Here is a 17,240-nt window from a genome sequence, read left to right as displayed (position 1 = left end):
TTCTGATATCTTTAAGGCAAATTTAATTTCGATTCAGAAGCAGTGAACAGTGCTTCTTAGTGAGGAAAGTGCTTCTTACTTTGACGAAAAACACTATTTAATTCGACAAATGAAATTAGCACTTCTCTGCTGATGTATTTTAAAATTTAGGGAATAAACAAGTGTTTACGAATTAGTCTTTAGATCTTTTTTTTGGAAACCCACTTCCATTTCTGACAATGGAAAAAATGAAGAAGAAAAGAAATAATAACAATAATAAATAAAATAAATAATTGTTCAAATCACATTTTGCTTTCGAATTAATTATATATCAGACTATTAGGAATGGAAACAGTGTTTCCAAATCTTAATTCAACTGATAGCTGAAAACAGACATTATAACTGACACGTTATAGCACACATTTAACAACTACAACCAGTTCCAAGATATAATATAATCTTCAAAACCTTGATTTCGATTATAAAATTTGGAAATTAGTTCTAATTCCTTTGTTCTTTAAAGTAAGATTGATGACATACTGTGGTAAAGACAAGAAAAAAATATCTTTTTCCTCTCTCATTTTCAAGCATTTTATCTATGACAAATGTCGCTCAATATGAGTAGCTATAATTTTACATTGATTTTTTCTGAAAATAAAAATTACATATTTTTATTATTTTAATCTAAATTACAGAAGGTGACTAGAAATCAGTTTTTCATACTAATACAAATTATACTTGATCGAGCTAACGAAAAGAACCTCAATGGGTGATTAATCAAAATCATAATTTATGAATTAGGGTAATATCGGGTTTCTTGTTGCATTATGCAAAATGCCATTCTTCTTACATCTGACGGCTAAGATTCGTCATATACTACCTGTACCTATCCGTCGGTACCTGTTTCGCCAAAATTACGTATGACGAATTTTAATTAGTCAAGAAAACTTTTATCAGCTTTATTCGTCTTTACTAAAAAATTAATAAACCTTTAGTGGTGCATCTTTTACATACTATTCCCTTCATCACCAAATTAAATTTTATTCTAACCGTAAAAATCCTTTTAAAAAAATCTGTATCCTAAGGGTTAATTCTTCAGTTAAAAGACAAGTTCTATTGTCGGTTCGTTGTTGCTATTAAATTTTATTTATTTATCGATGTTTTCATTATTTGGGTGAGAAAGGGCACAAATAAGAATATTTTACTTCGGGATCCAAATTGACTGCTCTGGGTACTTAAAAAAAATAAGCAAAAAATTTCTATAATGAGATAATAATAAAAAAAAAAGTGATTATAACTCTTAAAATTCTACTTTAACAAATAAAATAGCTCTATAATATTGTAATTAATATCTCTGTTAATGTTAGCATTTGATATCTAGAATCACCACTATTTAATACTGTCAATCAACAACATATGAGTGGAGTTATAGTTATGTATTTGCATGTTAAACATTCCTAAAATATATGTTCATGAAGCTTCCAGTGATTTTGAAATAAATTAAAATCGAATTACTTATATAGTTATTTATGCAAAATAACTTTTCTTAATTTTTGATACTAACAGAAAGAAATAATTTTTGAAGGTACATAATTGGTAAATTTCTAAGTGCATCTAAAGTTATCTATATTGATCTATAATTAAAAGCATATGCTATGCTCATATTAAAAGAAATATCCATACTTTTTGTACAAATATTATGAATGAAGAAGAAAGCATACAACAAAAGAAAACAGCTGTATGTCTGACAACAAATTAAGCTAATATGAATAGAAAAAAAAAAAAAAAAAAAAAAACCCTTCCAAAATGCAGAAGGCAAGTAGATGAAAAAATAAATAGGAGAATAAGGAAAATAAATAAAGAATTTCCATTTTCTTAAATGACCGAAAACCCTGTGATAGTAAGCAATAAATAGAATAAAAAAAATAAACAACTTTTAATGTCATGATATATTTTTATTTTTCAGTAATTCTAATGAATACATGGATGGTCCTCTAAAAAGTATCTTGGCACTACCTAAACATTCTTCCCCAGTATAAAATACAGCATACTGTCCAGGAGTAAGAGCTCTAAGTGGCTTTTGAAGATAGATTTGGAGCCTTCCTTCACTGTCTTGATACATTAAACAATTTACTAAGGGTTCTCGATGCTGAAATCGGAACTCACACTGAAATATTTCACCATTTTCAAAACTGACCGATGGCTTGTTTATCCAATAAGGTGCTTCAGTTACAACTGTTTGATGAAATAAAGCTGGATGCATTCGCCCAGGAGCCTGAAAATAAAATGATTAAGATAAATTATGTCGAAAAAAAAACAAAACCTTGCTTAGAATATATAAATGTTGTTCTTTTAATTAATTAAATATGTTGAAATATTTCTTTATTATGGTGTAGGTGTCATCATAGAAGGATATCAAATCCCAAGGAAAAGAGAAAAATCTTTAACACTATGAAGATACAACAAATACATTGAAGAACATTTCAAATTAAAAAAATATATATACATATATCTAGAAAAGAAAATATAAGGCACGAAAGGAAATCTTTTAGTTTTAGGAAATCAGGAACTAAAACCCACTATTCCAATATCTATTCCGTCATTTATGTCTCTTCTCAATAGTTTACACCTGCACTGCTAAAGTGAACTTATAAATTTTGATCATTATCAGTGACCATCATATTAATACTCTGGAAAACTTATTACAGAAGTTCTGTGAATAATAAACCTTGCTCCTCTCCCTAAAAAAATGCAGCATATATTTCTTTATTGCAATCTTTAAAGATTTAGACAATGTCTTTTCTTCTTAATGAGAATGCTACCTATTTACAGAAGTCTCTGCTTTTATCAGTATTAACAAAATTACAATTAAATGTCTCCTCATCCCTAAAATGACTCAAATGTTTTAATAGCGACAAGCGCTAAAACTATTAACATAATCAACATCTTAAAATAAAATAGAATAAAATAATAAAAATGCAGTTTTTTTATGATTTCGAGGGTTATTTGTGTAAATCTGAATAAAATTAAACAAAGAGATTCTTTGTGAATACATACATAAAATATTTCGATGAAATGGAAAACACTGTTTTAAAGATGTATCCAATATTTTTTAATTTCTCTTAAGAAACATAAGCTTGATGCTACTATAGCTCTGCTTATACAAATAGTGAAGACATTCACATTAGAACAAACTTCAATAACATCAGGCAAACCAATATTGTTTTCTTTGTCGTATTATAACGAAGTAAGTCAAACACAGTTAGATTGGTTAAACGCTTCTAATCCTTTCATGTCATGAATCATGCCCTACCCTTTTAGTAGTTTATTGTGAAAACTGATATAAAAAAAGTTTCTGTATAAATTGACTTTTATTTCTTTAAAGGTCATTTTTATTGTATTTCACAACTATTGACAAAAAAATTATTACAAAATTGGTTTGCTTATTCCAAATCAGCAGATGGTTGTAAAATTGTGTTGTAAAATTTTCACAAAATCTTAGAATCAAAACAATATTAAACTGTGTCTGTATTTCTCTTGCTCTATGTGTGTTAGCACTATATAGAGCAGATCTTCTGACCCAAAGCTACTAAACTTGGTACATATAGACTTGAGGATTATGGAAATGTGCACCTCAGTGCAATTTTTTTTTGTTTTAATTAAAAATTAAGAAATTTTGCAGTTTTTTAATGATAATTTCCAAAAATATTATGGCACAGAATGATTTTTTTACATCATTTTAGAATTAAAAAAATTTTTTTTTCAATGATGACAATTTTTTTTGGTGTATAATTTGTTTACAATTTTAATCAATTCGTTAAAAAATATTTTAATCCTATTTTACAACAAAATATTTCCTTCTTGAAATGAAACTCATATCCATTTCATCCCAATTTTTTCCCATTGTTGATGCTCAAGAATGAAGATTCAGTATATTGAGTAGGTTTCAGTATAGGGCATGCTTCTTATAAAATTTTCAAAATTTTATTATTTTTACATTTTAGCTTTAACTTTGGATTTAAACAATAACGAATTTTTTTCCTAAAGCACTTCCATTTTTAAATACTCTTGCTTTTTATAGTGATTTAATTGGTTATATAAAGACAGAGACAGAAAATTAGGGAAATGCTTAAAGCGATGCACAGACTGGAGTAAGGTTTACTAATATAGTATGAGTTATTTGTCTTCTAAAACCTTTTGTTGAGAAAACAAATATTTAACTAACATTTTTAGCACTCAGTAGTTCTGCTGATCAACAAAGACAACTATGAATTAATAATTCAAAGTTTTAGCAATTGATAAATATTATTTAACCTATAAAATATTCATGAGCTCTCATTCTCCATTTTAAAAAAATGGTGCAATATTTAATTGAATTTTACATTTAATTGGTACAGAATTATAAACACTTAAATCCCCAGAACGATCAACTATAGTATACTACAAGTAGTTTTGTAAAAATAACATCTATCTATTTGCAGTTCATGTTTTCTGAACTCAAGTAACAAATTACTTTAAATAATTAATGAAAATTTAAACAGATTGCTAAATTTTATTTGATTATATGAATAATAGCAAAAAAAAAAAAAAAAAAAAAAAATTAAAACAATAAATATAATTAATATTTTCAAATGTCTAAATGTCTGTTTCAAAATGCCTAGATATTTTCCTATAGTCTGAAATCTGAGGATAAAACAATCAATATAGCAATTATGAACAGTTATCTATAATAATTTGCATGTCACTGTTTATAATGTTATAAAGGTAAATGAAAGCTTTTGGGAGTTCTTTAAAGTTTCCATCATTATTGGCAAAAGATTAGCTGACACACAGCAAGAAAATTTACTAAAATTAACTTTAAATATTCATGATCAGGATTGTGATAATAATTCTCATGTGAAAAGTACTGCATATAATGTTCAAAGAGACTTTGGATTTGAATCCACTCCATAAATTTAACATTTTTCATTCTTATATTTATTTATTAACGATCATATTAAATGGAATACTATTGATTTTTTTCAATAGTATTTCAAGAATAAGAAAAATTTATTATTTTTTTTCATATAAAAGATAAGAAATAGTTCTTTAATCATATACTGCTAAATTAATCATACTATTACAATTTAAACATTTTGTTTTATTTAAATTAAATCAATACACCAGAAAAATAATTTAAAAGAAAAATACTGAAAATAAACAAGTATTTAATAACTGTTGCATTAATTTTATTCCTTTAAATTTACTTTATTTCTTCATTTTATGAAAAAGAAACGATTGCTATTAACCAATGACACTGACATGATAAAAATGCCTAAACGACTAAACAGTTCTTCAAACCCCCAGTTATGGCCCTGATGCATTATAATATTATATATATATATATATATATAAGCATATAATTTTTTAGTCAGGTGGCAGTTTCGAAGACACTGAAGAGACTTTCGATTTTTTGACGTCGTTTTATTTTATCCAGCAGAAGCACACATTATGTGCAAGCAGGAGCGATGAGCACACACAAAACACAGACCGATACAGAGGGAGAAAAAAAAAAAAAAAAAAAAAAAAATAATAAAATAAAATAAAGACAAACTGAAAATTTTATCCCTGATCTTATATAACATGAGATTTCTGACATGTGTTGATTCTGCTTGGCATTTCTCACACGTGTTTACCTTGACAAGAGAAACAGAGGGATCCTTTTGAAGAATCAACCTCAAGTTGTTTTATTCGGAATTGTACTTTCAATTTGTAAGTATTTTGGCTTTTGTTTATATTACTTTTTTGGTTCTATTTTCATGTATTTTGTGGTTTGATTTGCTGTGGTCTTATTTGGATTGTTTTTTTTGCAAATGTTTTTACTTGTTTTAATCTTGTGATACTAATTTTATCTCCAAAACCTCAATTTTCTGGGATTTTTGGGTCACGAGGGGTCAGTTTGTTGGGCGAAAGTCAGACCCCTCACAGAAAAAATCCCTGGTTTGAATCCTTGCCTGAGGGTGACCCTTGAGAAAGTCTTCAGGCCGGATTCATTTAATCTTTCTTTTTGATTCGTTGGCTGTTAACTTAATATTTATTTCTAATTTTAATTTGATCAGGAAATAAGAGAATGTTTTAGAAGGACTTTGACAAGTTATGAATTAGGCAAACAAATTAGGAAATTAATTAGGATTAAATTAAATTTTAAAATATCATTGCATATAATATACATACATATATATATATATAAATAAATAAAAAAAAATTTAGAAAAATAAATAAAATAAAAAAGAAATACAGAAAATACACAAACATAAAAATAAAAGACAAAAAAAAAAAAAAAAAAGAAATCAAACTAGCATAATGAATATATTTATGCAATATATCATTTACATTAAGTAAACTTAAAAAAAAAATGTTAAAATTATAAATGAGTTATGAAAATGCATACTCTTTTAATCAATGAGGATGATCTAATTGCAACTTTTCAATTAAGTGACAATTAGCCATTAACTAAAAACCATTGATTTCTCAAGAACAAAAAATTAAAATGTTGAACAAATTCATTGCATTAAAACAAACAAAAATGAATGACGAGAAGAATAATTCAGTTGATTTTTATCATTTTGAACTCTTTGTTTTGCATGTTTTATCATCTTCTTCTTCATTCTTTTTAACTCAGTTTTTAACTCATTCTTTTTCACTCACTCCAATTTTTTTTTACAAAGAAATGCATAAAAGCAGATGTTTTTTTAGCTAACGTCTTTTTATAGCAGACATAAATATGCAATTGGTACAGAAGACAACAAATTTTTAAGCAATTTCCATAAGATATTTCCTCTTATAATCTATGGGATTTAATGTTAATTTACCCATTTTTATTTACACTCATGTCCATAAATTAAGAATAATTCAGAAAAAGAAAGAGTCAGAAGCAAAACCAACATGACTTATTTGTAAAACCTATTTTTTTAAACAAAAGGTAAAGAGCAAAAAAATTGCTATATGGCAGATATTATAAATAAAAATTGCGGTTGTTTGCTCCCTGGGGCAAATTACAAAATAAATAAATAAATAAAAACCCTATTTACAAGAACTAATATTACATGGTTGGCATGATGGTTAATACGTAGTATGTCTCCCAGACGATGCAATACAGTCCGTACTACGCCTAGGCATGCTGAGTATCAAATTATCGATCTGATCTTGGGGAATATTACACCACTCATCAAGCAATGCTCTCCGAAGTTTCGGTAGGCATGTAGGAGGTGGTTGAAGGGCTGCAACTCGTCAGCCAAGAATGTCCCACACATGCTCTACTGGATTCAAGTCCGGGGAGAATGCTGGCCAGTCCGTAAGGTGACATCTTCCGATCGAAGACATTCGTTTACAATGTTTGCACTGTGAGGACGGGCGTTGTCATCCATAAACACGAATTCTGAGCCCATGGCGCCCCTAAACAAACATACATGTTGTTCCAGAATGACGTCCCAATAGATTTGGCCTGTCATGGTTCCAATTTGAACACGCAGGTCAGTTCTGGAACCCAGATTCATTCCTCTCCAAACAAGCAATCCTGCACCATCGTAACGGCGTCGTTCAATGATGTTTTCTTGGTGGTGTGCAAGTTTGTGGTTCGAACTAGCAAAGTTATGGTTCATAACCGAGTAACAAGACCACTAGTGTACACTCGTATCCGGAAGTTGTTATCTGGCATATAAAGTTACCACCAGAATACTCAATCACCAGTGAGTCGGTAGAGTTTATCGCGTCAAGCGTTAAGGAGAGCGACGGCGAGTGTGTGTGAGTGGTTGCTGCGGGTATATGGCGCCACGACAGCTGCACGAAGGATGAGTTTATTCAGAACCAGGGTCACCAATGTGGAAGTTTGTGGTTCGAACCGAGTAACAAGACCACTAGATAAAAGTGTACATTCATGCCAGAAAGTTGTTATCTGGCATATGAAGTTACCACCACAGTGGTAACGGGTACCTGACCCTCTCCATATGAAAGTCTGGCGAGAATCAGACTGCAAGCTAACTTGGATTCGTCGGAAAACAACACACAAGCCCACTGTTGCGGTGTCCACAATGCATGCTCTCTACTCCAGGCTAACTGTAGGCGACAGTGAGTTGCAGTAAGGGGAACACATCTGACAGGCCTACGAGTATATAGACTAATCTGCCCTAAGCGTCTGTACACGGTCTGCCTTGAAACTGCCGTACCAGTGGCCGAGGAGAGCTGACGAGACAGTTTTGATGCTGTGCTCCGTCTGTTTTTTTTTTTTTTTTTTTTTTTTTTTTTTGCAGCAATTGCCAAATACCGGTACTCATTCGGCGTTGTAACTCGGGGGCGACCTGTGCTGTAACGTCTACTCACATTATTATCATACTGGAATCGCTGCCAAAGCCTGGAGATGACACTCTGGCCAATTAAAAGTTCCTCGGATACTTCCAGCTGGACACGCCTGCATTTCAGACGGCCAATAGTTCTACCACGCAAAAAAAAAAAAAAAAAAAAAAAAAAAAAAAAATCAAATTCGTCTTTTGTGTCATAACTATGCGGTTATTGCACAGACAGGCTTATAAAGCGCTTGCGAACAATTCTACTTCTTTGCCTGTATTCCTTATACATCACTCTCGTTATTGTGACGTACTATCGGTGTAATCTGGTAGCTTCCTCACTTTTCATATGATTTTTGAAGACGTGTGTAGTCATTTTACGGGTGATATATGTATTTTAAAGTTCAATTTCCGCGTGACTGTGAATTATCCTTAATTTATGGACATGAGTACAGTTAAGTTAATTTATCCATTTTTATTTAGATTTTTTTAATTCCAGTTTAATTAGAATGAATATTCCCTCTCTCTTTCTTTATACCTAAATAATACCCAGCACAGTATTACTACTTACAACAAGTATATCTTGAGTTTCTACATTTCTTTCAGCTACATAAAAGGCAGATGGCTGTCCAGAAAGAGCACACCTCTGACCTATAGTCCAACAATGAACACCTAAAGAAAATTGGATACAAAGATCCATAAAAATTCATACATAATATAAAATTAATTTATTTACAAAAATAATGATACATTTTACAGGTGGATATAAAAATCCCTTAAATGCTGAAACAATTATTTTCCCAGAAAAATACAAATAAACTATGTCAATCAAATAAAACAGAAAACATTTCAGCAGTTGTTTTTAATTTTAAGAAAAATTATAATTAGGGAAAAGAAAAAAAGTACATTTCCTTATGGGAAGGGGAATAATAATAATAAAAAAAAAAACAAAAAACAGTTGAATTTAATATTGCTTTGATTTTTAACATTTGCTATCTTTCAATTAAGGTTCTAATCATTTTTTTTTTTTTTTTGGAAATTGAGCAAAATGTCCATTATTAGTATATTTAAAAAACATTTTACAAGAAATTCAGCATATAGAACTAAATGGGAAATGCTAGACATTTTCCTTAGCATAACAATTTAAAACTGATACAAATAATATCTCACAGCCATTGAAAATGCCTCCTTTCTCCCTTTATATAGATAACAATGAGGAAATTGCTAATTTTTTACAAGGACTATGATTTCAAAAAGTTTCAATTTGGTTATCTGTTAAACTGTATAAATATAACAGTAAAATAAGTCCTACTAACATTCAAATACTTCCTTAACATTAAATAATTTATGAAAATTTTTAAATATTAAAATATCATTATTAATCCAGTTATTAATATACCATTAAGCATTAACTGTGGTATTATTTCTAGACTTTGCATTTAAATCACAAAAAGTAAAGAGTAGTTAATTTTTTTTTTAATTTGTAAAGATACATCTATCTAAATGAAATAGATGATAGATAATCACCTTTGTGCTGCCCAACAATTTGATTATTTTCTACATTGATAAAATTTCCATGTTGAGGTTCAATATAATCATCTATGAATTCTTGAAAATTTCTACGACCGATGAAACAAATTCCAACACTCTGCAAAGAAACAGCATGATGACTGAAATGAGAAATAAACAATTTTAAAGTTTGTTTTAAAGATATAATGCATATTTATTGAAACAAAAGTCAAAATTTTTGGGCTCACAATTTTTTTCAGCTGTCAGTGGTTAATTTCAGAGCTTACTGAAAATTCTATTAATTCAAATACTTAAATATTTTTAGTCACTGGTTTTATTTTGTCTAATTTTTTGCAAACTCATAAAATCTGATTAATTTTTCTTTTTAATTAACAACTCAAGACAAAATTTACATTAAATATATCTTATCCAGAATATTTTAAGACAGAAACTGTGCAAAGGCATTCAGATTGAGATATATATAAATTTTGGGTTGAATGAGCTACATAATGGTTGATTGTTACTGTTTAATATATTATATATGATAAATGGAAAAATAAATATAAAATTTTCTTGTTACTAAAATAAATCTGGATAAAATGCATAGAAATTAAATATTTATTTTAAAAATCAATAATTCTATTAGTCAATATACAACCATGACAGCTAAATTATTTCCATGCAAATCATTTTATTTAGCAAATAATTTATTAAGATTCAATGGGTTACAAATTATGGCACGCCAAGATATATTATAAAATAAATTAATATTGTCTTAAATACTACTTATGCATGTTTTATTAATATTATAAATTAATTTTATGTTATTCGGAAGTAATATTTTTAAAAATATGAAAAATTCCATGATAAAAATTCATTTAAACAAACATTGTAAACTTACCTCTTTTTTCTTAACAATACGATCAAGACCAGCATCAGCAGCAAGCTTTTTAACTGTATCTTTAGTCATCTCTCCAACAGGAAAAATGCACTTTTCTAAAGAAGACTTTGGAATTTGGGACAAGAAAAAGGTCTGATCTTTCTGCTTATCAATTCCTTTCAATAGCCTAAAGTCTAAATTAAAAAAAAAAAAGAAAAAAAAAAAGAGCCATAATATTGTAATGTCATTCAATTTACAATGATTGATTAGCATGAGTAATTATCAACTTAAATAACTAAAAAATAAATAAATACTTTTATACATATTTATTTATAAATGAGAATATAAATGTTAATAACAAAATTTTTGCACTGCTCCTATTTAAAATGAAAAAAATAATTTTTAAAATTAATTTAAAACAAGAAAATTTGTTGCAATTAATTTTAGCAAGAAAAAATTTCCTCCATTTATTTTATTTGTATATTTACAGCAATTTAGAAACACAAAAAAGCTTTTGCAGCTTTGAATGAAATATATGATCTTGTAAAGAAGCATATATATAGAGAGAAACAGATGCTACTAATCATACTTAGTTGAATTTTTTAAAACACAGCTTTTTTAAAATTAGGCATGAAATGATATATATGTGTATAATAAATGTAGCAACAAATGAATTAAATACAAAGGGGAAGTAACAGTTTACTTAAATTATAAAAACATACTAATTAAGAATAGGAATTGCTTTTGATAAAAAAATTGGTGAACACTAAATTAATATGAACAATTGGCAATTAAAATAGATATTGAGAGAATCAATTTTTTTTATAACATCAAAGAGGATAAAAAGATCGCCTTTAGAAAAACGACTATTTCTGCAGTGTGTTATGGGTTTTAAATGAAGAGTAATTAATATTGTGTTGCAAACATAATCATCATGACTTAACCCTTTCTAGGGCAGTGGGAAGTATGCTTCCCACAAAATTTATCAATATTTGTATGAAATTATGTAGGTTGGCATAAGTTCTGACAAATTTTTTTAGAAAGACAGAAACTCAGATGCTTCAGTTCTTTACCTTACACGAAATGACGTGTCTTGATTTGTTATTTAATTATTAATTAACCAAATTAAATAATCAAATTAAATTTATGTAATAATCTAACTAAACCCCTTTTCTTATTCTAATTTCAAGCCTAAAAATATTTTAACATAATATGACTAGAAAAAATAGCCCTTTGAAAGGTTAACAAGCAACAAAATTAACATGATTAAATGAGATTTAATTGTACTTATTACAAATTTAATAATTACAAATAAATGAAAGCATAATATCTTCTCAAAAAATGAACCATATATTCATATCTAAAATTTGAAACATGAAGTATATCATAAAAATTCGTGACATATTAATTTTTTTTCTCTTTCTTTTAACTCACTTTTCTGAGATGAATCTGATGAACAGACAATTCGAGCATAATGTCCTGTTGCAACAGCATCAGCTTTTAATTTTTGTAAGGCATGTTTGAAAAACAAATCAAATTTTATGTTTTTATTGCAATGAATATCTGGATTGGGTGTATACCCAGCTTTATATTCATTAATTAAGTAGCTGAAAGAAAAAATAAATAAATATAAATATTTTTATATAATAAAATTATTAATTTTCAATTTTGCACAAATAAATGAAATCATTTAGCAGTTTTAAATTAAAAAAAATAATTAATGTCAATCCAAATTCAAAGTATTTGCAATAGAAATATATACTTAAAATAATCGAATCAAAAGATTTCAACATGGGCTATTTAAAACAACCCTCGAATAGAATGATTGTTTCAAATATGAAGTTCGTAAAAAGAAAATATAAAGAGTAATTTCATATGAAGCTAAATTATTAAATGAAAGATTTTATAACATTGATGATTATTTTATTTCACACTTCAGGATATTTTTTTAATGGATAAAAATAAAAACAAAAGGGTTATTTTCATATATTAAATTTTAATAACATAGTAAATGATATCAATAAAGGGGGGGGATCCTATTAGCACAAAATATTGTATGATATTGCCCCAATGTTCTAATATTATGAAGATATCAAAAAAAAAAAAAATATTAGTGAGTAGGATCCTATTAGCACAAAATATTGTATGATATTGCCCCAATGTTCTAATATTATGAAGATATAAAAAAAAAAAAAAAAATATTAGTGAGTATCTTGTGCAAACAGACAAGTGCAATGAAAAAAATCTACTAAAAATTCTTAAAATCCTGAAAGAAAAAAGTCAGGATATAATTTTTTCCATTAAATTCAGGTACATTTCAAATAATTTTTAGTACATTTCAAAAATTTTAAAACAGTTTCTCACAATTCATTGGTTTGGAATTTAAAAACTACGGTTCATACATTTCAACTTACATAAACTATTTATCAACAGATTGAATATTTTTTTAAAATTCTAATAGAAGTCAAAAATTCAATTTATACATGCAGTTCAGAGTTAATTCCATTATAGTCTGGATATTTTCTGTAGGTGGTTCAAGGTCACATTTTCTACCGCATTATTGGTACCAGACAACCAATAATGAGGAAGAAAATATGACCTTGAATCGCCTACAGAAAATACACAGACTATAATAAATGCCAATTGAAAGAAATTATGAAAGCAATGACATCCAAGTATTTGTTAAATTATTTACAATAAATTATAAGTAACATAGAACTAGCTGCTATATCGAAGAGATTTTGAATCACTTCTTTTCATAACAAAGAATTGTGTTTAGAATTACAAAATATTCAAAATTTATAACATTATCCTTGCACATCTAGTTAAGCATTAATTTTCCAGTAAGAATATATATGAACAAATTACTTAGATGCCATTTCATATGTTTCCAACACTATAAAATTTATTTCTTAACGCTTCAATGTTTTACATATTCATTAAAAATTAGGCACAGTAAAAATTAGCAATAAGAGCAAAATCTTCAATCATACATTGTTTCCAATGAATATTTACATAAATTATATTAAATTAGGAAATAGTGAATTATTCAGAATAAAATTTAAATTATAATATGAATTAAAGATAAACTGATGACCAACATGCACCTTAGGGCAGAAAAATCTAAATATTTATGATATTGCATTAATTAATAAATTCAATTAGTGTTACATCCATTAATTCTACATTAAAATGATACAAACCTAAAAACATTATTCCAGTATTCTTTGACAAAATTTACTTCAAATAATGGAATACCAATTTTTTTGCAAACATATTCAGCATCTTCTTTGTCATGGTCTGCTTGGCAGTGACCTTTTTCATCAGCTATATCCCAATTTCTCATAAAGACACCTAGCACTTGAAAACCTTCAAGAAATAAATATAATTAATCAAGGTAAATTTAAATAATTTATGGACATTTTAAATATGAATATACATTTTAAATATTAAATTATAACTTCATAAAAGTTTTTTTATTTTTGCACATTAAAAATACATTCAGCATTAAATTTTCAATCTTAACTGAGGAAAAGTTATTCGCTAATAGTAATGCTCATTTTATATTGAGATTTTAATTAATTTTCAAAACAGATAATGTTTAATAATAAAATAAAAGGGCATTTGTTTTGATAATTATATCTAAGTCATCATTTATTCATTAATCAACACATTATCACAATTTAATTCTTGTAAGCTAAGGGGACGATGGATTCTATTAAAATTTTTTATGAATTATTTATTTAATTAAGGAAATAAACATGTTTATGCATATGTATTAAAATATAAATATGCCAAATATCTTTTTAAAATAAAATATATTATTTAAAAAAAAATTAAACAGTATATAATTTTTTTTAAATTTCAAAATCTTTCAGGAATTGCTAATTTATTATTAATTTTGCCTTATTACTCTATATAAATTTACTTTGAACAGGAGTGTACATTATTGTGTAATTTCAACTAAAAGCTAATTTTCTGGAAATACTTACTTGCACACAAACTGAATTTTCATAAGAATTTTATGCTTTTCTGAAAAATACTGAGTTCTTTAGCTATCTAAAAGAACTCCAAATATAAAATGTATACCATTTTATTTTAATGTTTAACCAAAATCTCCATTATCAATTGTTATTTCCTCAGAAATTAAGAAACCTCAGATATTTCAAAGACATTTAAATCAAATTAGAACCTAGCTTTGATAAAATATCATTAAAAATATATTTATTCCTTTAAGTTATTGAAATATTTATTTTATTGAAAATGCATTTTGTTATGCTATTTTAGTTGAATATAGGTGCATATATTTCTGATAAAACAATTAAAAGAAAATTTTATATTTTTGACTTTTTTAAATTTATTTTATGCAAGAACTTTATTAAATAAAATCTTAATTTTTAAAATTTGCTCTAATAAAATTATGACCGGCTTGAAACTATGAATGGTTACATGTGCATACATGAAAGCAGATAAAAATCATAATAACAGTTCATTAACTGTATTTTACCATAAATTAGAAAACAAAAATCCAGCAAAATGGCTTTCCAACAAGAGGATTTCATACTTTATGCACAGTCTGAAATTACTTTCATCATTTTGTGGCTCTAAATTCTCCTCTATCTCAAGAGCATTCCTTCCAATCAGTAGGATTTGTGCCAAGCAAAAACAAGTGTTAGAGATATAGAGTTGTCTGATAGTTTGTATTTAAACACTTTTATACCATCAATTTTAATCAATATAATACTTTATATACAGTCTGAAATTATTTTTGTCATTTTGTTGCTCAAATTTTCCTTTATCCCAAGAGCATTCCTTCCACTTCAATAGGATTTGAGCCAAATTAAAATAAGTGTTAGAGATATGGAGTTGTCTGATAACTTGTATCTAAGATACTTTTATACCATCAATTTTAGTCATATATCCTTTTTTTCTTTATACTTCAAAATAAATCACATTTAAACTTATTTATGTATTTGAAAGATAGGTAAAATTTAATATTTTGTTTATTGCTTTAACTGTTGCTTCTTACTTTTATAACTGATTTGCATAGTACTCAGATTTATGTAAAACATTATTTATAAATTCTGCATAACTGTGATGTAAATATGTTTTAAAAGGAGTCTGAATATTCTCAGGAGCATACAAAAATTGACAAATGCTTATAAAAAATGCATCAAATTAAAAAGTAAAAGAAAAAAATTGAGTTTTTAACCATTTTAATGACAAGTTACTGAATCATAATAGTTTAAAAAATCCTTCTCAATTGACATTTAAATATTTTATAAATAAACAAGTCTTCCAAGATTCTATGATCATAAAGAAGGTGAGATATTACTTTAGTTGGCTACATAATTTGTAAATTTGATATATTTGCCATTCCAAAAGAAATAATATAAATATCAACTACTATAGGCATTTAAATAACTTAAATCTTACTTAATTTTAAAGTTTTCTTATTAATTATCATTATATATTTGAAATCCCATTAATGTTTTATATCTCTTCTACATCTTACTTTAAATAATTTAGGAAAATATGATATAGTTTACATAAATTAATAACAAGAGTCAATAAAAGTTTCCTCTCAAAATTTTACACCACCATTGAAAACATTGATATTCCATTTCTGCAAAGTGATAAAGATTTAACAGCTTACATAATTTATAAATACAAAAGATAATTTAGCGCAATTAAAACAGTTAGGTTTGAAATTAGAAAATTTTCTTACCATGTGATTAATAAAAGATTTAAAATAATAATAAATTACCTTTATTTTTAAGCAACAAAGCTGCAACTGAGCTGTCAACACCACCTGACATGGCACAAACAATTTTTTTCACGGCACTAGACATTTTTTCTGAAAAAAAAAAGGTAAGAAGTTAAAATCTACAGATATTTCAGATTATAAATTGTACATATCCATTTTATTCTAATTGTTATTTTGACGTATTTAAAGGGAGAATTGATTTTTTTTTTAAAACTCAAGTAATAAGAAGCTCACTTTAAATGAAATGCAGATATAGAAAGCCCTGGTGTTAGAAAAAAGTAATAAAAACAATTTAATTCTTTTACTAATTAATTTTCTTATAGGTAGCGCATAGTCTGTACTACACTTGACATTTTAAAATCAGTGTATAGTATGAGACTAGAAATTAAAATTTGTGCGACATTTCTTTAATTCCACAACTTAAAAGCTTTATTCAAAAACTGAAGTTTTGTACTCAATTGCATCATACTACCACAAATGTTTGTTTACATTTTAAATACCGCATGGGTCACAGTTAAATAAATATGAACCGAAATGTAATGATATGCATAATCCGCGATTTTTTGAATAACAAATAATTTTGCTATTGTTATTGTTAAATATTTGTTCCAAATATCTGTTATTTCAATCATATTATTAATTGAAAAGTATTACTTAGCATTAAGTATAAAATTTATTAATTGTAATTAATACTTAATTTACTAATTTAAGTAACGTGTGATTGAATTAATTTATTTATTTCAGCTTACTTTGATTTTTTTTCAAAACTATTTATTTAATTTCT

The 17,240-nt window shown here is 26.9% G+C and overlaps 1 protein-coding gene across 1 annotated transcript; it reads right to left on the bottom strand.

The window, feature by feature from the left end:
• Positions 1 to 1,913: 1,913 nt before the first annotated feature.
• Positions 1,914 to 16,934, bottom strand: LOC129988547 (mitochondrial tRNA-specific 2-thiouridylase 1-like). Its single transcript, XM_056096797.1, has 8 exons — positions 16,691 to 16,934; positions 16,457 to 16,546; positions 13,893 to 14,058; positions 12,124 to 12,296; positions 10,711 to 10,883; positions 9,828 to 9,948; positions 8,872 to 8,972; positions 1,914 to 2,254 (listed from the first exon to the last, which is right to left on the bottom strand). Exons 2-8 carry the CDS (start codon positions 16,539 to 16,541, stop codon positions 1,922 to 1,924), a joined length of 1,152 nt encoding a protein of 383 aa, XP_055952772.1. The 5' UTR covers positions 16,542 to 16,546; positions 16,691 to 16,934; the 3' UTR covers positions 1,914 to 1,921.
• Between the last annotated feature and the right edge of the window lie 306 nt (positions 16,935 to 17,240).

Source organism: Argiope bruennichi, chromosome 10, assembly GCF_947563725.1.
Source record: "Argiope bruennichi chromosome 10, qqArgBrue1.1, whole genome shotgun sequence".
Lineage (NCBI taxonomy): Eukaryota > Metazoa > Arthropoda > Arachnida > Araneae > Araneidae > Argiope > Argiope bruennichi.
Note: the sequence above shows the minus strand (reverse complement) of the source record. Positions and strands in the feature narration are given on the sequence as shown.

Bases quoted from the DNA above. Each gene is read 5' to 3' on its own strand.
- LOC129988547 (XM_056096797.1), bottom strand. From the start codon at position 16,541: ATGTCTAGTGCCGTGAAAAAAATTGTTTGTGCCATGTCAGGTGGTGTT. The intron at 10,884-12,123 runs GTGAGTTAAAAG...TTTTTAATTTAG, and splicing joins ATCAGATTCATCTCAGAAAA to ACTTTAGGCTATTGAAAGGA. The intron at 8,973-9,827 runs GTGATTATCTAT...AATTTTCTTTAG, and splicing joins AATTGTTGGGCAGCACAAAG to GTGTTCATTGTTGGACTATA.